At 46.9% G+C, this 23,168-nt stretch overlaps 1 protein-coding gene across 2 annotated transcripts; it reads right to left on the bottom strand.

Moving 5' to 3' along the window:
- Nucleotides 1-989: 989 nt before the first annotated feature.
- LOC123745514 (uncharacterized) lies at nucleotides 990-18,299 on the bottom strand. 2 transcript variants are annotated; one of them, XM_045726098.2, is made up of 4 exons: nucleotides 18,206-18,299; nucleotides 10,128-10,261; nucleotides 9,568-9,751; nucleotides 990-5,555 (listed from the first exon to the last, which is right to left on the bottom strand). In XM_045726098.2, exons 1-4 carry the CDS (start codon nucleotides 18,231-18,233, stop codon nucleotides 5,482-5,484), a joined length of 420 nt encoding a protein of 139 aa, XP_045582054.1. In that variant the 5' UTR covers nucleotides 18,234-18,299; the 3' UTR covers nucleotides 990-5,481. The 2 variants fall into 2 exon arrangements, with proteins under 2 accessions (XP_045582054.1, XP_045582056.1); XM_045726100.2 differs by having other exon boundaries at nucleotides 990-5,552.
- Nucleotides 18,300-23,168: the final 4,869 nt, after the last annotated feature.

Below are 23,168 nucleotides of genomic sequence, written 5' to 3'. Positions count from 1 at the left end.
TAATTACTTGTTCCACACCCAAATTGTATAACAGGAAGAGGTCTTGGACCCCTACTTCCCTCTCTTTTTTAATAATCTATATAGTCATAATTATAGCTTTAAGTATTCAATGAATAAAGTTTTTGACATTTTTACCCTTTTCCTTACCTAACATCATTTGTGCAGCATATTTTTATTGTATGTCTCACCCAGATTTAATTTCAAAATAAAACCACACTAAATAAATTAGAAATGGGTATGTATAGCTAAGGTACACCCTTACTACTAGGTGAACAGGGGCATTTGGTGATAGTAAATGATCCAATCAGGCAGGGCTCATCACCTTCTCTCATATTTCATGTTCACCAGTGTTTATTTACTTAATAACTACTGGTATAATATCTTGCTATTATAAAACTAATTCTACTATCATCAAACACATATTTACTTCAAGTTTCAAGCAGAGAATGCATATATAACTAACACGAAGGACTCCTCTTCACTAGATTCACCAGCTATAATATTTTGGTCATGTTCCAATATCATAAATCGATTTCAGTGTTATGTAGTAGAGAAAAAATGACTTATATCCAGTATACGTAAAGCTACGAGTGGTCAAAACCACACTTAAATCCCGGAATGAACTTACGAAGGTTTTTCCACTTAGGGTAGTTACTTGAATACGGACGTAGCCGCCACGAAGGCGCTAAGAGGGAAAACGTTCTTAGCTAAGAGGAAAAACCTTCGTAAGTACCTTCCTGAATCCGGCCCCAAGACCGTCAGTAGTTTGAAAGCGTTATATGACAAAGAGTGCTGGGAAGACGGGACACCACGAGCGTAGCTCTCATCCTGTAACTACACTTTGGTAATTACTTAGAGAGGAAAGATTGCCTGGGGAACAATACTTTTTCTTAGATCACACACTTCACAAGAAATTTTTTTAAGTAAACATGACATAAGAGGATGAAAGATAAAGGAATTAAATTACTATTGGTGAGTGAATGATCTAGTTGCCTTAAAATGTTTTTATTTAATTTCTTCTGAACTTGTACACAGGTTGGCGATGTTTACTCTCAATTACTTAAACTTACATAGTAGTTAGACACCTCTAATTGGTGATAGCGATTGTTAAACGAAGGCCACTCTATACCAGCACTCAATAATCAATACATATTATACTGTTAAGTGACCGAAGTCTGTACACCTCTTTACATATTTTGAACATAAGCCTACATGTGCACCATTACATGTGCTGAACACAGGTCAACATGTGCACCATTACATGGGCTGAACACAGGTCAACATGTGCACCATTACATGGGCTGAACACAGGTCAACATGTGCACCATTACATGGGCTGAACACAGGTCAACATGTGCACCATTACATGGGCTGAACACAGGTCAACATGTGCACCATTACATGTGCTGAACACAGGTCAACATGTGCACCATTACATGGGCTGGACACAGGTCTACTTGTGCACCATTACATGGGCTGAACACAGGCCTACATGTGCACCATTACATGGGCTGGACACAGGTCTACTTGTGCACCATTACATGGGCTGAACACAGGCCTACATGTGCACCATTACATGGGCTGGACACAGGTCTACTTGTGCACCATTACATGGGCTGAACACAGGCCTACATGTGCACCATTACATGTGCTGAACATAAGCCTACATGTGCACCATTACATGTGCTGAACACAGGCCTACATGTGCACCAATACATGTGCTGAACATAAGCCTACATGTGCTGAACACAGGCCTACATGTGCACCAATACATGTGCTGAACATAAGCCTACATGTGCACCATTACATGTGCTGAACACAGGCCTACATGTGCACCAATACATGTGCTGAACATAAGCCTACTTGTAATACCCAAAACTGAAATAAAGTCTGGAATTGTGTGACTTTAATAAGTCACAAATATCATCCTGCCACTTTGTGTATAACTGCTTTATTAACTTTAAACACAAAATCAAATCAAACATAAAATCAAGTGATATCATGGACAATTTATTTTGAGGAATTAAAATTATGCAATGACGCGTATGGCACTAGGCTTGTAGGTCGGACCTCATAATGTGTATAGTGTCAGTACTTGGGGCAGGCTCTTGGGGCAGGGTCTTGGGGCAGGCTCTTGGGGCAGGCTCTTGGGGCAGGGTCTTGGGGCAGGCTCTTGGGGGAGAGTCTTGGGGGAGAGTCTTGGGGCAGGCTCTTGGGGCAATTGGGTCTGGGGCCCAGGAGAAGCCTAGCGCCTGGGCTTAATGTACTCCAGTCTTGTCAATCAAAACTGTGTTCTAACCGTGGCCACTGTGTTCTAACAGTGGCTACTGTGTTCTAACAGTGGCTACTGTGTTCTAACAGTGGCTACTGTGTTCTAACAGTGGCTACTGTGTTCTAACAGTGGCTACTGTGTTCTAACAGTGGCCACTGTGTTCTAACAGTGGCCACTGTGTTCTGACAGTGGCTACTGTGTTCTAACAGTGGCCACTGTGTTCTAACAGTGGCCACTGTGTTCTGACAGTGGCCACTGTGTTCTAACAGTGGCCACTGTGTTCTAACAGTGGCCACTGTGTTCTAACAGTGGCCACTGTGTTCTGACAGTGGCCACTGTGTACAGGCTGGTGGTAAAGCACCATGGGGTTGCAAGGTAAGGTTAGGTTTGCTCCACATTTACGCCACAAAACAGATATGAGTCAGATATTAAGTACAGTTTGCTTTGCTTTGATCACTTCTGCCATGATTGTCACTCCTAAAGTTTTATTTGTTTTTATTTTGAATGGTTTTCTAAACAAAAAGTAAAATTTTATATTTTTATTAAATCATTTCAGTAAAACGGATGTGAACCTGACTTAAAAAATGTTGGCAACGCTGCCGTTGGCAAGTCCGGCCTTGTGTAGGCAACCCACAGTACTATCACCCTTCTTCTTCTTCTTGAGAATAGGCGCAGTTTGCATGAAGGGGTAACCCTCCCGATGACTGCACCAGGACAGATGTAAGGAGACGCGTTGACGGTCAGGAGGAGAAGAAAGTCAAAAGCGGTAGATGTGATGGGCCGTAGAGAGAGGAGTGGCGACGAAAACAGAGGCGAACGTTAGAGGGAGACTCCCCGCACCGGGGGGCGGGGCGTCGTGATCACGGTGGCAGCTGATCCATGCACGGCTTAGCAGCGTGCGCAAGACGGGAACTAATACTTCTCCGGAAACTTGTGTATCGGAAAGCGCAAGCAGTACGCTTCCCATATCACCCGCAGGTCAGCGGGCAGCCGGCCACCAGGCGGCGCCCTCGGCTGAGACATCCTATCCGGCACCCTATACACAAACTCCTTCACCCGCGACACCCAGATAGTGGACGAGCACCACGGGATCGGAAGCACCCGGGCATCCCGATAAGGGCCCAACTCCGGACCCTCACAGGGCACGACCCCAGCAGACGGGACTAGGCAATCCCCAGACTGGAGCAAGGAAGGAGGGGATACAGCAGGGGACGCAGGCGCGGCACCGACCCCACCACCGGGCACAGGAGCCGAGGCCCCCCGGCGCACATCTTTCCGCAACACCCTTCACCGTTGTTAACAATGAACCAAAATAGTGTGATAGTGTGAAATATGCGTGAGAAGTAACGCTAGAGATTGGTAAGGTATTGGAGACGTGAGAGAGCAGACATTATTGATAACGCACAGGGAGCCCCTGATCATTATTGATAACACACAGGGAGCCCCTGATCATTATTGATAACACACAGGGAGCCCCTGATCATTATTGATAACACACAGGGAGCCCCTAATCATTATTGATAACACACAGGGAGCACAGGTGGTGGCGTCATTCACAGCATCAAACACAACAGTGTGTACACACCTCTCTACAACACTACTATCATCAATTGACTGGAACATGAAGCCTCATTCATAAGCATCAACACTTTTAGACCAGCCGTTCATTACAACTACATCACTGTTCAATTCACGAAAGCACTTACGAACGTGTACATCTTTCCTCAATCTTTGACGGCTTTGGTTACAGTTATTAAACAGTTTACAAGCATGAAAACTTACCAATCAACTGTTGTTATTGTTATAAACAGCCTCCTGGTGCTTCGGAGCTCATTAACTGTTTAATAATTGGAAACAAAGCCGCCAAAGGTCGAGAAAAGATGTACAGGTTCGTAAGTGCTTTCGTGAATCTGACTCTAGTACATTAGTACATCACTGTACAACCCTACAGTAATGTACAACATTGCAGTGAAACATTTGTAAAAGTTATAGCTGTGTTAACTCTTAAATACAGATGTGTAAACTAGGCAACACACCTGTTTAATCTATAAAACACAGGTGTGTAGACTAGACAACACAGCTGTGTAAACTTAAGTGCAGGTATGTAAACTAAACAACACATGTGCAGGTTCTATCACACAGGTGTGTGTGTAAACCAGAGAACACAGCTATATAGACTACATACATGTGTAAACTAGACGAAACAGGTGTGTAAACAATAGCACAGGTTTGTATACTTTACAACACAGCTGTGTAAATTGTAAAGCACAGGTGTGTAAGCCCTGAAGCATAGATGTGGTAGCTAGTCAACACAGGTGTGTAAACTACCCACCACAGGTGTGTGTAAACTACCCACCACAGGTGTGTAAACTACCCACCACAGGTGTGTGTAAACTAGCCAACTATGTAAACTCTAAAACACATACAAGTTTGTAAAATTAGATAAAACAAAGAAATACATCCATACATAAATATGTATTACCCACAAGTGTTCATTAAATAATTAGCAATTAATAAATATAAAATAGTATTAAGGAGATAAATAAATAAATATAAGATACAATATACAAATGGTCAGCGATAACTACCTCAGAACTAACTCATTAACAACCACAAACTACCGACTTTAAACACAACGGTCCACAGCCTCATCGGATACATTCACAATGTCAATGTTACAACCTCAAAATCAAAATTCTCTGCTTTAGAAGAAAAAAGTTTAGGCTAGGAGCTAAGGACAATGTTTTTTTTTTAATAATAATTAATTATTCTGCATGTTGTCGATGCGGTCAAAATCTATATACCTATACTACCTAAGGGAGCATCACCTTTTGCCTCTGTTCACCCAGCAGTAAGGAGATACTCAGGGGTTAGTTTGTGGGGTTGCATCCTAGGTAGGTGTTAGTAATTCGACTTATAGGGGGCAGGAGACCTTGATATAAGCCTAACGTGTATGAATACACTCTGGCTACCTGTCCCCTTACACAATGAATTATTAATTATTATTAGTAGTGTATTACATTTGCTATGGACGTATGATACTGAAGCTTTTAAATCCCTAAAATCTTATTTTCAAGATTGTTAGTAAAAATTATTTGAACTTTGCACCACTGTGGCGTTAACTGCCATTCTCATTGTGTTCCTACAACCCAGGCTACAGTTTCTTGGAGATCAGTGTGGTGAAGTGAGCGCACCAGCGCCTTCATCTCTTACTTCTGCAGGAACCGTAGGAGGCGAGGCTCGGGTCGAAGATCTCTTGCATACATCTCTCCACTCTCATCTGCTGGATACAACAACACTTGTGATATATAATTAATATTTAATGTGTTATTAAACATGCAAGTTTCTCAATAATGGTATTATCGTAGGGGACTCCACCGGACCCAACATTATGGAATCCGAGGCCTTGCCCTGGACTACATCCGATCCTATCTTAGTGACAGACACCAATGTGTGGCCATCAATGAGATAACCTCTTCCACTCTACCAATAACCGTTGGAGTGCCACAGGGCAGCATCTTGGGACCTCTCCTATTTCTTATATATATATATATATATATATATATATATATATATATATATATATATATATATATATATATATATATATATATATATATATATATATATATATATATATATATATATATATATATATATATATATATATATCAATGATCTGCCTAATGTCTCTAAGATTCTTGAACCTATATTGTTTGCTGATGATACTACCCTCATCTATTCAGACCCTAACCCACATACACTAAATAATGTTGTGAATAATGAATTAAAAAAAGTCCACTTATGGATGTCAACCAACAAACTAACACTAAACATAGAAAAGACTTACTACATCTTATTTGGAAGCAAATCATCAAATGCAATTCAGCTACAGATAGACAATGTTAACATCAGTAATAAAAATGATGGCAAGTTTCTTGGCCTATTCCTAGACAAGAGACTCAACTTCAGCACCCACATACAACACATAACTAAGAAAGTCTCTAAAACAGTTGGTATACTCTCCAAAATCAGATATTATGTTCCTAACTCTGCTCTCCTCTCACTATATTATGCACTAATCTACCCCTATCTTAATTATGGTATCTGTGCATGGGGGTCTACCACTGCAAACCACCTTAAGTCCATCATCACACAGCAAAAATCTGCTATCAGAACAATAACAAACTGCTTTCAGACAACACTCAGCTCCCTTGTTTAACTCCCTAAACATGCTAAATATTAACTCCCTCCATACATTCTCTTGTGTCAACTACATTTAGAACACCCTGTTCTTAAGTACAAATCCTGCTCTGAAACTCTCCCTGGACAGATGTAATAGGACCCATTATCACCACACCAGAAATAAATATCTCTTTGATATCCCCAGAGTCAAACTTAATCTGTGTAAACACTCTATGCAAATTAAGGGACCTAGTCTATGGAACTCACTCCCTAATGAACTGAAAAGCTGTCAAACTTATGCCTCATTTAAAAACAAAAATAAAAAGTACCTAATTTCATCCTCATAGTTTCCTACTCTGTGCTCTAAATTTTCTCTGTATCTAGTGTTACCCAATCTCCCAATCTTAATGTACTTAACCCAAACAACTTTACCATAGTAATCATTGCTGTCTTCTTATATGTGCTAGCCATATGCTGTATTGTGCCTATAAATTTTTGTTAAATCTCCATTCAAGCTGTCAATGCAATCAGTCTGAGCTACCTATGTACTTTAATATACCTACAAATCTCTCTCATCTCAATTTTTTTCCTTGCAATGAACCTGTTATCATTTTTTTTTAAATTTTGCTAGTATTAACCTACTTAAAATTTTCTTTTAGATTAAGGACCTGCCCGAAACGCTGCGCGTACTAGTGGCTTTACAAGATTGTAAATACTATGCTATGTATCCTCACAATCCCAATGTACCTTCTTGTACTGCCCGAAACGCTTTGCGTAATAGTGGCTTTAGGCATTGTATGTACTAGCTCTATCTATAAATCCATCACTCTTTGTAAAATCTCTTGTATGTATGTACCTTACCTAAATAAACATTTATTTATTTATTTATTTATTTATGTATATAAATAAATAAATCAATAAATAAATGTGATGACGGAAGCCTCACCCACAAGGGGTATTGATTGGCGTGTTCTTTTATGGTCATATTTGGTCGTAACCAACTATACAGGTAAGGTGTATTTGCTTTAATTTTAGTTACTAACATATGTAGTCTTAACATTGTAGTGAATCTCTACCAATCGATAATTTCGATTGATAGGCTATATAATTTTAATAAGCCCTCCCAGAATTTGTTAGAAATGATTTGTGGGAATAAACTCATACAGTCCACTTTAAACATCATACAGTCTGCTATCGAAATAAATAAATTAAATTAAGAAATAAATTACTATGTAAATTATTTTAGATTAATAAATTGTAAATAAATCCATAAATCCCATGAGTCAGTTTTCGCCACATAAGTCACCATTGTTAGACTTAACCTCTGCAAGCAAGGCACTACGGGCTCACCATAGCCCGTGCTACTTGGAACTGTTCCAGGTAGCGAATCTTTAACAACAACAACTCTACAAGCTTCACATTAACAAATCTACCATTATTACACTTACCAAGTTTATTATACAATGTTAATCTCACGATGTTAAACTTCAAGTCATTTTAATTCAACCGCAGTGCATTGTTAACTTGTAATGTTATCATGTTATTTTACCCGAGGTAAAACTTGGATTACTAAAAGAGTCAGACAACAGTCAGTACTAAACAGCTGTGTTAATACTGACATGCCCAGTACCCGAGGACGTGCCCAGGTGGCCGGGGCAGGTGCCCGCTAACTGGTAAACATGCCCACTACCCGAGGACGTGCCCAGGTGGCCGGGGCAGGTGCCCGCTAACTGGTAAACGTGCCCACTACCCGAGGACGTGCCCAGGTGGCAGGGGCAGGTGCCCGCTAACTGGCAAACATGCCCACTACCCGAGGACGTGCCCAGGTGGCAGGGGCAGGTGCCCGCTAACTGGTAAACATGCCCACTACCCGAGGACGTGCCCAGGTGGCAGGGGCAGGTGCACGCTAACTGGTAAACATGCCCACTACCCGAGGACGTGCCCAGGTGGCAGGGGCAGGTGCCCGCTAACTGGCAAACATGCCCAGTACCCGAGGACGTGCCCAGGTGGCCGGGGCAGGTGCACGCTAACTGGCAAACATGCCCACTACCCGAGGACGTGCCCAGGTGGCAGGGGCAGGTGCCCGCTAACTGGCAAACATGCCCAGTACCCGAGGACGTGCCCAGGTGGCCGGGGCAGGTGCCCGCTAACTGGCACACATGCCCACTACCCGAGGACGTGCCCAGGTGGCAGGGGCAGGTGCCCGCTAACTGGTAAACATGCCCACTACCCGAGGACGTGCCCAGGTGGCAGGGGCAGGTGCCCGCTAACTGGTAAACGTGCCCACTACCTGAGGACGTGCCCAGGTGGCAGGGGCAGGTGCCCGCTAACTGGTAAACATGCCCACTACCCGAGGACGTGCCCAGGTGGCCGGGGCAGGTGCCCGCTAACTGGCAAACATGCCCACTACCCGAGGACGTGCCCAGGTGGCCGGGGCAGGTGCACGCTAACTGGTAAACATGCCCACTACCCGAGGACGTGCCCAGGTGGCAGGGACAGGTGCCCGCTAACTGGTAAACATGCCCACTACCCGAGGACGTGCCCAGGTGGCCGGGGCAGGTGCCCGCTAACTGGCAAACATGCCCACTACCCGAGGACGTGCCCAGGTGGCCGGGGCAGGTGCCCGCTAACTGGTAAACATGCCCAGTACCCGAGGACGTGCCCAGGTGGCAGGGGCAGGTGCACGCTAACTGGTAAACATGCCCACTACCCGAGGACGTGCCCAGGTGGCAGGGGCAGGTGCCCGCTAACTGGCAAACATGCCCACTACCCGAAGACGTGCCCAGGTGGCAGGGGCAGGTGCCCGCTAACTGGCAAACATGCCCACTACCCGAGGACGTGCCCAGGTGGCAGGGGCAGGTGCCCGCTAACTGGCACACATGCCCAGTACCCGAGGACGTGCCCAGGTGGCAGGGGCAGGTGCACGCTAACTGGCAAACATGCCCACTACCCGAGGACGTGCCCAGGTGGCCGGGGCAGGTGCACGCTAACTGGCAAACATGCCCACTACCCGAGGACGTGCCCAGGTGGCCGGGGCAGGTGCACGCTAACTGGCAAACATGCCCACTACCCGAGGACGTGCCCAGGTGGCCGGGGCAGGGGGTACCAACCTCGGGCATCAGGACTAAGTAGAGCAGGGTTCTGGAGCAGGACAGCCATCCTAACGACAGGAATACGCAGTAGTTCTGTGATGCCAATGCAACCATCGCCATCAATGTCCAGGTGGCCGAGCGCCTCAGTCATGCCCGGGCCAGCTGGCCCAGAGGTCTGGCCGTCCTCTGTCAGTAGACTGGCCTGCAATGGCGGCCCATACTTCAACAACAGTCAAGGTGAAATACAATGATGTAATTATTTAAATTAATAATATTTACAATCAATTTAGGACATGTAAGGTTGAGTTAGGTGATATTAAGGCTACAAGTGTTGGTAGTTGAGAGATAATAATTGGTGACCACCATTTGGTCACCATTTGGTCCGGGAGACATCTCCCGTCACGCAGGGTGCAGTTGCGCCTCCACAGATCTCCAGTATCATCTTTTGATACTGGTAATGGCTCGAAAGGGCCACCACTTACGGGCTATTCATGCCCGTGCCACCTCTTGGGTGGCTTAATCTTCATCAATCATCAATCAATCAGATAATAATTATTGTGTATGAGAGGGTGACTCACGAGAGGTGGCAGGTCGCCCCGTCGACCTATCCTGGGGAGATGTTTGGGCGTCTCGGCGAAGAAGTGTCCGGCGTCAGCGTGCCCAACCGTCACCAGCGCCGCCACCACCGCCGTCATCACCACCCACGCCATACCTGTCATCATTTATAATATCACCATCATCAATCACATCCACACAACTTAGTACATTGATCATATCCCTCTTGTAGTTATCACAAGCTAAAGCACTACGCTACTTTAAGCATTTGATGTTCAGCAAATGCCAACGGCGAAAAACTTACCAGTCTGAGTTGTTTTTTTCCGGTTAAAACACTGATTCTGATTGGCAAAGTTGACTTTGTTCTCAAGTCACAATCGCGGATCTGGATTCATGTCCTGAGCACGACACAAATGGTTAGGGTCGCTTCCTACCACACAATGCCTGTGATAGCAAGGCATCTGATGTGTGTGTGTGTGTGTGTGTGTGTGTGTGTGTGTGTGTGTGTGTGTGTGTGTGTGTGTGTGTGTGTGTGTGTGTGTGTGTGTGTGTATATGCGAACAAGCTTGAATGATCCCCAAGCATATATACAACTGAACCTAGGGTGGGTTCAGTTGCATATACGCTTGCTTCTGTATACAATAGTGGTCGACGAGGCAAGATGCTGCTCCAGCCTCGCACTTCAGGACTTGCAGAGTTTGACTGACAAATTGCAATTCCCGACCGCAGTTATCCTGGAGAGACGGGCTTTCCTACGCCGCCTGCACCTACTCACAAATGGAGAGCATCGCCCCTCACATCCCTGTCGCCTCGGCACGGGAGCCAAGCTAGACCTGCAGGCTTGGGCTACTTTCGTGCAAACATACAACGGAGTAGCGAACTTCCTCTCCCGGCTGGTGGTACACCCACTTGGTAACAACGTGCGCTGATGCCTCGTCACGTGGCTACTGTCTCACGCTGGATGCGGCATGGTTTAGGGAAAAGTGGCCCTATACCTGCTCGCCTCTCAATATTGCTCTGTTGGAGCACTACTTTTTTTACTTGGGTCTGGCCCTCTTCACTCCGGTCTTAGCTAACAAACGGGGTGGTCTGTAATCAGATAACTGGGCAGTCGTGCACATGCTCTTCCCTTTCACGGCTAAATGCCCACTCATCATGCAAGTTGTCAGGCCCCTTGCCATACTTCTACTAACCCATAACATCAAACTCCTGTCTTCCCATCTCCCAGGCAAGTTAAACAGAGTCTGTGGTACTCTTTCACGCCTACAGGTACTGCCACCTAAGCTGCTAAGTGACACAGGACTCAGCGGAATCAGTCATGGTACCACCAAGCCTGTTGCCCTGCAACTTCTCCCTGCGACAGTAAATACGATCCTCAACTCACGTCAACCATTAACAAGGCGGACCTACCAGCATAAGTGGAATGACTATGCAAGTTATGCAGCGATGTGTATACGGGGAATATCTTACGGGGAACGGGGAACATACGGGGAACATCGGGGAATACTACTCTCCACACCTTCACATGTGCTGGCCAACTTCCTGCAGTCCTTGGTCTCGCGGGGGCTAGCTTATCGTACTATACGGCCTTACCTCACGTCTATAGCCTTCGTCTCGCGGGGGCTAGCTTATCGTACTATACGGCCGTCCCTCACGTCTATAGCCTTGGTCTCGCGGGGGCTAGCTTATCCTACTATACGGCCTTACCTCACGTCTATAGCCTTCGTCTCGCGGGGGCTAGCTTATCCTACTATACGGCCTTACCTCACGTCTATAGCCTTCATGCTCAAACTGCACAGAAGGAAGGACCTCTCTCGTTCTTTCCTTGTACTGCAGCTACTCGAGGGAGCCCGGAGTGCATCACGAGCCACGGGCACTACTCCACGCCTGCCCTCCACTACTTCGACAACAGTGTCGGACTTGTATGTGACTGTCTCGCTTTGAATGTTAGACTGAATGATATTGTTATTCGTAGACGTCTTTGTTCTTGGCCGCAAGAAAGCTCGTTCACTCAGCCAATCATGATTCTTATAATTGGTTTGAATATTGGGAAATACTTTTTCAACAAGTTCTTCCTTTGACGTCACTAAATTGCAGAAGTTATTAGGCAGTGAAATTCGTCCTGAGGTCATATCAACTGGCACGTTTCTGTTCCCAATTTCCAGCAATTGATGTGAGAATATCTCAGCTGATAGATCGTTCTGCAGCTGGACACATATTTGTAGTTAATTTTAACATCTTTACGTGGCGCCACAAAGTAGAGTATTTAAGACAAGCATTTATTTCGTCCACTGGTGTCGACCAAGGAATTTATACAGTCTCCGTGGTGTGGTGGTAAGACACTCGCCTGGCGTTCCGCGAGCGCTATGTCATGGGTTCGTATCCTGGCCGGGGAGGATTTACTGGGCGCAATTCCTTAACTGTAGCCTCTGTTTAACGCAACAGTAAAATGTGTACTTGGATGAAAAAACGATTCTTCGCGGCAGGGGATCGTATTCCAGGGACCATAGGATTAAGGACGTGCCCGAAACGCTACGCGTACTAGTGGCTGTACAAGAATGTAACAACTCTTGTATATATCTCAAATTACAGGTAATGTTTGCCTGAGATCTCCTGCAAACAATATTAATGCGTTACCAAACGGTCTGATGTTTCCACGCAAATCTTGCAAATGATGGATATAGGGCCTCGAGCGATTTCTTCTCGGACATTGTGCATTTATCGCAAACAATAAGTTTGCATTTCTACAATACTTTTCCCTATGCTGGATGCTTTGGAAATGTTGCACGTGGGAGTTTCAATGAATTGCATGTTCAATGACAATTTCAAAGCCAAATGAGCAGTTCTTTCACCTGGTAGCAATGTCACAGCTATTTCGGACGACACAAGAGCTAAGGTTGTGCCATTTTGCGATCGAATTGCTGCCAGAATCACTCTAATTAGGAAGGTTTTACCGCTTCCTCCTGGCGCATCTAAAATGATTTCTCCAAGCCGGTTATTGACAGTTTGAATTATTTTATCGTAAGTGCCTTTTTTCTCAAGCGTTAGCTTAGGAATATTTGACAACAAATCAAATATTTCTACAACAACTATTCGACAACAAATCACACGTGTTGTAATTTTGTTCGCGACGCAATTCTACATCAGAGGAAGTAGCAGCAGATCATTTCGGTGATGGCACTTCCCAAATGATTGAGAACTTTGTTCCTAATTTCCAAATCACAAATCTTCAATCATTCTCAACGCTTCGTTGTAGATTTCTACTGTGAAATTCATGTTCAACTCGTGTTGGACGAGTCATTAATTCATGCATCCCAGTGTCGGTCGTTCTCCAATAAATTCAGAGCTTGACATGCACTACGGGACGTGGCATGTGTTACGCCATTGACAAATCTCAATGGCTGGAGAGACGTTGGATCCAGGCACATTTACCAACAGCATGTGAAGAAAGAAGCATTCATCCTGATTGGGATATATGGTGTACAGTCTGACTATCGTAGTTTATCTGAATCTGCCAGGTTGTCCGTCGACTCGCTCTCCTCGTTTGCGTCGTTCAAATGATTGTCTACTCATTCCATGTATAATACGGAGGCACTTCTGAATACAACAGTGTTTTAACAAACGCGTCAGTCTGACATAAAGTCAAGAAAGCAGTTAACGTTGTTGCTGGTGGAGTCATAGCTATTTGTTGCACATTTGCAGCTGTGAAATAAACTCGTTGCCCATTTTCTTGTTTTCAAAACAAAAACATAACAAAAATAGTAACAAAATATTTCAATTCAAATGCAGATCAATCGACACAGCTCAATTCACCGCCACTGAAAATAAGAACAGTTAAAAAAACGAAATAAAAAAATAAACAAATACAATAGACTACACTCAGGAAATGAACAGTAAGGTAAACAACACAGCTCAATTCCAATGCAATGTCACACAGAATAATTAAATCAAAATGAAAATAAGTCGAAATCTACAAAAATTCAATTTAACAATGCAATCGGAAACATTGAAATGTAATCGTAAAATATTTAATATAGCGTGTGTTGTTTTCACGTTTAACAAATAGCACTATTTTTCAAAAAAACATGTTTTTACCTGTCACAGGTGTGCCATCTATATAGTAGGTATATAAAAACACGCTCTTATGCGAATGGAACGACGTGTCAAAATTTCAAAGCAATTGCTGAAGAACTTTCGGAGATTAGTGATTTTGAACAAACGAATATTTACATTTTTATATATATACTAGGAGTACCCGGCCATGCGTTACTGTGGCTCAGTAACGCATGTGCATTGCTGAGCCACAGTAACCTTTCCCTGTCTCCCAGTCCCCTCGTCCTCTCCCAAGCATTCCTCACTCTCCAGTCCCCTCATCCTCCCTACCTTTCCCCTCTCCCCCGTCCCTTTGTCAACTCCACCGTCCCCTCGTCCTCCTAACTATCTCCCTCTTCCCCATCCCCCATTTTTACATGGGAACCATCAAGAAAGAGTCTTCAGTAGCAGACAAAAACCAACCGTATACTGCCGTTATGTAGATGACATATTCGTAATAGTAAAAGACTCAGATGAACTAATTGATCTAAAGATCCATCTAGAGAGTCAGTACTCCGATTTACACATGAAAATAGTGAAAATAACAGTCTGCCATTCTTGGATGTACTAATAACAAAAACAGGAACCTCTTTAAGCACCACAGTATATACTAAACAGGTATTGGTGAACAACGGATATAGCAACACGGAAATAAACGCTGCTATAAGAAGACACTTGGACCGTTGGTATAATCCTGAACCTAGAATAGAAACCACAACACCCCCAATAAAATTATATTACAAATCAACCATGCACAGTGAACATATAAAAGAAGAAAGAATAATGACAGAAATAATGCGCAAAGGAGTAAAAAGCACTACTCCTAACCAAAACATAAACCTGATAATATTCTACAAAACCAAGAAGACTTCCGAACTCCTTATCAAAAACAGGCCGAAGCCGACGGAGAACCCTCTACAGCAGTCAAGCGTTGTATACATGTACACTTGCCCCCACGAAGGATGTAACCTTCAATCTAAGTACATAGGTATGACGTCGACCAAGCTGACGAGGCGTTTGACCTGTCATCTTCAATCCGGTGCCCCCAGGAATCACACGAAACAAGCCCATGACATCACCCTAACAAGCGAAATGCTGAATAAAAACACTTGTATAATAGACAAATCCCAAGATGAAAGAAGATTACAAATTCTTGAAGCAATCCACATACAAATAGAACAACCCACCATGAACACCCAAATTACGGAACTATTCACTCTACCCACCATCTTGAGGTTATCTTGAGATGATTTCGGGGCTTTAGTGTCCCCGCGGCCCGGTCCTCGACCAGGCCTCCACCCCCAGGAAGCAGCCAGTGACAGCTGACTAACTCCCAGGTACCTATTTACTGCTAGGTAACAGGGGCATTCAGGGTGAAAGAAACTTTGCCCATTTGTTTCTGCCTCGTGCGGGAATCGAACCCGCGCCACAGAATTACGAGCCCTGCGCGCTATCCACCAGGCTACGAGGCCCCCACCCCCATACCTACGAGGCACTCTACCCACCATGAGAGTAAGGACAAGACCAGGACATGAAGATTCCAACATAGAAGACTCAACAAGCCATACCCACTACACCTGATTAATCTTTGTATGTGTTTTGTACCCTATTTAGCCTTAACCTACTCTTTTCCTCCTTCATGCCTTACTCTTTACCCTCATGTATACCCATTGTTTTCACTTGACCCCATTGTTCGATCCATTTGTATTCCCCTGACCCACTATTAGTATATACGTAATGTCCTGTACTGTCACATCACTTGAGAATGAACCATATGGGTTCCAAACGTTGTGCAATTTTATAATAAGTGTAATACATTCTACAGTTATTTACTTCTTTCTCCTCACCTCGAAAACCAACATGACTTTTGGAGAACTCTTCCAACTGAACCCTGATGCAAGAGAACTATTTAGAGGAATAGAAGTCCTAAACCAGAAAACAGTAAATTCAGAATATGCTGTTATATTCAATGAGGCATGTATGTAAGAAAACCTGCTGCCAGTATACACCAATATATATATATATAATATATATATATATATATATATATATATATATATATATATATATATATATATATATATATTATATATATATATATATATATATATATATATATATACCTGGTGGTACTTCACAGTACCACCAGGTACCTCACAATACCACCAGGTACCTCACAGTACCACCAGGTACTTCACAGTACCACCAGGTACCTCACAGTACCACCAGGTACCTCACAGTACCACCAGGTACTTCACAGTACCACCAGGTACCTCACAGTACCACCAGGTACCTCACAGTACCACCAGGTACTTCACAGTACCACCAGGTACTTCACAGTACCACCAGGTACTTCACAGTACCACCAGGTACTTCACAGTACCACCAGGTACCTCACAGTACCACCAGGTACCTCACAGTACCACCAGGTACCTCACAGTACCACCAGGTACTTCACAGTACCACCAGGTACTTCACAGTACCACCAGGTACTTCACAGTACCACCAGGTACCTCACAGTACCACCAGGTACTTCACAGTACCACCAGGTACTTCACAGTACCACCAGGTACTTCACAGTACCACCAGGTACCTCACAGTACCACCAGGTACTTCACAGTACCACCAGGTACCTCACAATACCACCAGGTACTTCACAGTACCACCAGGTACTTCACAGCACCACCAGGTACTTCACAGTACCACCAGGTACTTCACAGTACCACCAGGTACCTCACAATACCACCAGGTACCTCACAGTACCACCAGGTACTTCACAGTACCACCAGGTACTTCACAATACCACCAGGTACTTCACAGTACCACCAGGTACTTCACAGTACCACCAGGTACTTCACAGTACCACCAGGTACTTCACAGTACCACCAGGTACTTCACAGTACCACCAGGTACTTCACAATACCACCAGGTACCTCACAGTACCACCAGGTACTTCACAGTACCACCAGGTACTTCACAGTACCACCAGGTACTTCACAGTACCACCAGGTACCTCACAGTACCACCAGGTACTTCACAGTACCACCAGGTACTTCACAGTACCACCAGGTACCTCACAGTACCACCAGGTACTTCACAGCACCACCAGGTACCTCACAATACCACCAGGTACCTCACAGTACCACCAGGTACCTCACAGTACCACCAGGTACTTCACAATACCACCAGGTACTTCACAGTACCACCAGGTACCTCACAATACCGCCAGGTACTTCACAGTACCACCAGGTACCTCACAATACCACCAGGTACTTCACAGTACCACCAGGTACTTCACAGTACCACCAGGTACTTCACAGTACCACCAGGTACTTCACAGTACCACCAGGTACTTCACAGTACCACCAGGTACTTCACAGTACCACCAGGTACTTCACAGTACCACCAGGTACTTCACAGTACCGCCAGGTACTTCACAGTACCACCAGGTACTTCACAGTACCACCAGGTACTTCACAGTACCGCCAGGTACTTCACAGTACCACCAGGTACCTCACAATACCGCCAGGTACTTCACAGCACCACCAGGTACTTCACAGTACCGCCAGGTACTTCACAGTACCACCAGGTACCTCACAATACCACCAGGTACTTCACAGCACCACCAGGTACTTCACAGTACCGCCAGGTACTTCACAATACCACCAGGTACCTCACAATACCACCAGGTACTTCACAATACCACCAGGTACCTCACAATACCGCCAGGTACTTCACAGCAACAAGTACTCAACTTGCAAGCAATGTGTATTCTGAACACATTGTATTCTTCTAGTTTAAGACGATTTTAACATCTAGTTTAACATTAAGATGTTCATCTGGTATAAGACTCAAACAATATGCATTTTTTTTGTAACTTAAAAAGTCATAATAAACTCCTTCGTGAGTCGGATAATACGAAAAATGTTAGTTTTTATGAATAATAATAATTAAGGAAGAATATTTGAGGTTGTGTATCTTAAGCACAAAGTAGGATGGGTATTCTTACCTGTTCTTCCGTTGAGAGATAATGCCATGAGAGGAAGTGTAATATAGAATCAGCGGCGGGAGGAGGAGCAGTGTGGCTGGCGGCAGGTCTAGAGGGTGAGTGAGGCCTGGCACCCCCGCCGGCCCTTATATACCCCCTGCGCACCACCTCCCGCCGCACACCCTTCTGCGCATCACCTCTTGGACAATTGCGTAATTCCAGGAATATTCCACCGTGGCAGTATAGCCTCGAACCAGTACCAGCTGCATAAATCATGTCTGTGTTGACAGCAGCAGCAGCAGCGCAGGCTACAGGAACAGCTTAGGCAACATAGAAGGGAACTGGTTGATGGACAAAGATGGTCTGGTCAGTGACGCGGTCTTCCGCTTCCCTGCTCCGCCATCTTGGGAACCTCTTCACGACGCGCTCCTCGAGAAGAAGAATTTTCTGGATTTTAATCCTTCTGTAAGTAAGTCATCCTTGTTACTTAACTGTTGCAACCTGCATGGTTGAATACAACATTATTCCTCAAGTTCAGATACGCTCTTGTAAACATCATACTCATCCTGTGGGTGGTGGTGGACCCCATACTCATCCTGTGGGTGGTGGTGGACCCCATACTCATCCTGTGGGTGGTGGTGGACCCCATACTCATCCTGTGGGTGGTGGTGGACCCCATACTCATCCTGTGGGTGGTGGTGGACCCCATACTCATCCTGTGGGTGGTGGTGGACCCCATACCCATCCTGTGGGTGGTGGTGGACCCCATACCCATCCTGTGGGTGGTGGTGGACCCCATACTCATCCTGTGGGTGGTGGTGGACCCCATACTCATCCTGTGGGTGGTGGTGGACCCCATACTCATCCTGTGGGTGGTGGTGGACCCCATACTCATCCTGTGGGTGGTGGTGGACCCCATACTCATCCTGTGGGTGGTGGTGGACCCCATACTCATCCTGTGGGTGGTGGTGGACCCCATACTCATCCTGTGGGTGGTGGTGGACCCCATACTCATCCTGTGGGTGGTGGTGGACCCCATACTCATCCTGTGGGTGGTGGTGGACCCCATACTCATCCTGTGGGTGGTGGTGGACCCCATACTCATCCTGTGGGTGGTGGTGGACCCCATACTCATCCTGTGGGTGGTGGTGGACCCCATACTCATCCTGTGGGTGGTGGTGGACCCCATACTCATCCTGTGGGTGGTGGTGGATCCCATACCCATCCTGTGGGTGGTGGTGGACCCCATACTCATCCTGTGGGTGGTGGTGGACCCCATACTCATCCTGTGGGTGGTGGTGGACCCCATACCCATCCTGTGGGTGGTGGTGGACCCCATACTCATCCTGTGGGTGGTGGTGGACCCCATACTCATCCTGTGGGTGGTGGTGGACCCCATACCCATCCTGTGGGTGGTGGTGGACCCCATACTCATCCTGTGGGTGGTGGTGGACCCCATACTCATCCTGTGGGTGGTGGTGGACCCCATACCCATCCTGTGGGTGGTGGTGGACCCCATACCCATCCTGTGAGTGGTGGTGGACCCCATACCCATCCTGTGAGTGGTGGTGGACCCCATACCCATCCTGTGGGTGGTGGTGGACCCCATACCCATCCTGTGGGTGGTGGTGACCCCATACCCATCCTGTGGGTGGTGGTGGACCCCATACTCATCCTGTGGGTGGTGGTGGACCCCATACTCATCCTGTGGGTGGTGGTGACCCCATACCCATCCTGTGGGTGGTGGTGGACCCCATACCCATCCTGTGGGTGGTGGTGGACCCAATACCCATCCTGTGGGTGGTGGTGGACCCCATACCCATCCTGTGGGTGGTGGTGGACCCAATACCCATCCCGTGGGTGGTGGTGGACCCTATACCCATCCTGTGGGTGGTGGTGGACCCCATACCCATCCTGTGAGTGGTGGTGGACCCCATACCCATCCTGTGGGTGGTGGTGGACCCCATACCCATCCTGTGGGTGGTGGTGACCCCATACCCATCCTGTGGGTGGTGGTGGACCCCATACTCATCCTGTGGGTGGTGGTGGACCCCATACTCATCCTGTAAGTGGTGGTGACCCCATACCCATCCTGTGGGTGGTGGTGGACCCAATACCCATCCTGTGGGTGGTGGTGGACCCCATACCCATCCTGTGGGGGGTGGTGGACCCAATACCCATCCCGTGGGTGGTGGTGGACCCCATACCCATCCTGTGGGCGGTGGTGGACCCCAACACCGCTGCTGTGGGTGGTGGTAGACCCCACACCGTTGCTGTGGGTGGTGGTAGACCCCACACCGTTGCTGTGGGAGGTTTTAGACCCAACACCGTTGCTGTGGGCGGTGGTAGACCCCACACCGTTGCTGTGGGTGGTGGTAGACTCCACACCGTTGCTGTGGGCGGTTTTAGACCCCACACCGTTGCTGTGGGCGGTTTTAGACTCCACACCGTTGCTGTGGGTGGTGGTAGACCCCACACCGTTGCTGTGGGTGGTGGTAGACTCCACACCGTTGCTGTGGGAGGTTTTAGACCCAACACCGTTGCTGTGGGCGGTGGTAGACCCCACACCGTTGCTGTGGGCGGTTTTAGACCCCACACCGTTGCTGTGGGCGGTTTTAGACCCCACACCGTTGCTGTGGGTGGTGGTAGACCCCACACCATTGCTGTGGGCGGTGGTACATATGATACAGCAACACATAAGTTCAAAGAATGAAGGGATAATATAGAATTTGAGGAAATATAAAATATATTAATTAGATCTTTAGTGACCATGTATGTACTCACCTAGTTGTACTCAGTTGTGTTTGTGGGGGTTGAGCTCTGGCTCTTTGGTCCCGCCTCTCAACTGTCAATCAACTGGTAAAGTGTGTGTTCAGATGCTAGTGTTGCGATACATGTGTCGCTCTCTGCCACGCTCGGAGCAACAGATGATCCTAGCCACGCTCGGAGCAACAGATGATCCTAGCCACGCTCGGAGCAACAGATGATCCTGGCCACGCTCGGAGCAACAGATGATCATGGCCACGCTCGGAGCAACAGATGATCCTGGCCACGCTCGGAGCAACAGATGATCCTGGCCACGCTCGGAGCAACAGATGATCCTGGCCACGCTGGGAGCAACAGATGATCATGGCCACGCTCGGAGCAACAGATGATCCTGGCCACGCTCGGAGCAACAGATGATCCTGGCCACGCTCGGAGCAACAGATGATCATGGCCACGCTCGGAGCAACAGATGATCCTGGCCACGCTCGGAGCAACAGATGATCCTGGCCACGCTCGGAACTACAGATGATCCTGGCCACGCTCGGAGCAACAGATGATCCTGGCCACGCTCGGAGCAACAGATGATCCTGGCCACGCTCAGAGCAACAGATGATCCTGGCCACTCTCGGAGCAACAGATGATCCTGGCCACGCTCGGAGCAACAGATGATCCTGGCCACGCTCGGAACTACAGATGATCCTGGCCACTCTCGGAGCAACAGATGATCATGGCCAAGCTCGGAACTACAGATGATCCTGGCCACGCTCGGAGCAACAGATGATCCTGGCCACGCTCGGAACTACAGATGATCCTGGCCACTCTCGGAGCAACAGATGATCATGGCCAAGCTCGGAACTACAGATGATCCTGGCCACGCTCGGAGCAACAGATGATCCTGGCCACGCTCGGAACTACAGATGATCCTGGCCACGCTCGGAGCAACAGATGATCCTGGCCACGCACGGAGCAACAGATGATCCTGGCCACGCTCGGAGCAACAGCTGATCATGGCCACGCTCGGAGCAACAGATGATCATGGCCACGCTCGGAGCAACAGCTGATCATGGCCACGCTCGGAGCAACAGATGATCATGGCCACGCTCGGAGCAACAGATGATCATGGCCACGCTCGGAGCAACAGATGATCCTGGCCACGCTCGGAGCAACAGATGATCATGGCCACGCTCGGAGCAACAGATGATCCTGGCCACGCTCGGAGCAACAGATGATCCTGGCCACGCTCGGAGCAACAGATGATCCTGGCCACGCTCGGAGCAACAGATGATCCTGGCCACGCTCGGAGCAACAGATGATCCTGGCCACGCTCGGAGCAACAGATGATCATGGCCACGCTCGGAGCAACAGATGATCCTGGCCACGCTCGGAGCAACAGATGATCATGGCCACGCTCAGAGCAACAGATGATCATGGCCACGCTCGGAGCAACAGATGATCCTGGCCACGCTCGGAGCAACAGATGATCCTGGCCACGCTCGGAGCAACAGATGATCATGGCCACGCTCGGAGCAACAGATGATCATGGCCAAGCTCGGAGCAACAGATGATCCTGGCCACGCTCGGAGCAACAGATGATCATGGCCACGCTCGGAACGCCAACGGACTTAGTATATTGAATTTTACGAGATATGAGTAAAGATGTTTGTAATTTTTTTTCAAATATTATTTTCAAATATTCAAATAAATATTCAAATAAAAATTAAAATATTATTTTAAATATTTCAAATATTTCCTCCTATATAGACTGGCGTTACTCCTGCTTTTTTAAGGATATCAGGGAAGGTGCGACACTCAAGGGATTTGTTGAACAGCAGAGCTATGGGGGGCGCAAGGGCGTGGGGGCGCAAGGGCGTGGGGGGCGCAAGGGCGTGGGGGGCGCAAGGGCGTGGGGGGCGCAAGGGCGTGGGGGGCGCAAGGGCGTGGGGGGCGCTCTTGTATACAATGGATGGTATTTCACTGATGTTCCCAGCTTTGGTTTTTAGTGAGTGTATGATGGACACATCTGTCGGGCTGACTGGTGAAAGGAGAAGAGAGTTTGGATAGTTGCCTGAGAGATATGTGTTAACATGTGTCTGGGTCTGTGGGATTTTACTTGCAAGGTTAGCAGCAATCGATGAAAAGAAGCTGTTAAATTCTGTTGCCGTTTCAAGATCTGTTGTAGGTGTATAACCATCCTTGGAGAGTTTTATCTGGTTATGTG

Source organism: Procambarus clarkii, chromosome 71 (assembly GCF_040958095.1).
Source record: "Procambarus clarkii isolate CNS0578487 chromosome 71, FALCON_Pclarkii_2.0, whole genome shotgun sequence".
NCBI lineage: Eukaryota > Metazoa > Arthropoda > Malacostraca > Decapoda > Cambaridae > Procambarus > Procambarus clarkii.
The sequence above is the reverse complement of the archived record's forward strand: the minus strand, read 5'-3'. Positions and strand labels throughout refer to the sequence as shown.

Bases quoted from the DNA above. Each gene is read 5' to 3' on its own strand.
- LOC123745514 (XM_045726098.2), bottom strand. From the start codon at position 18,233: ATGGCATTATCTCTCAACGGAAGAACAG. The intron at 10,262-18,205 runs GTAAGAATACCC...AAATGATGACAG, and splicing joins ATCTCTCAACGGAAGAACAG to GTATGGCGTGGGTGGTGATG. The intron at 9,752-10,127 runs GTGAGTCACCCT...CCGCCATTGCAG, and splicing joins GGGGCGACCTGCCACCTCTC to GCCAGTCTACTGACAGAGGA.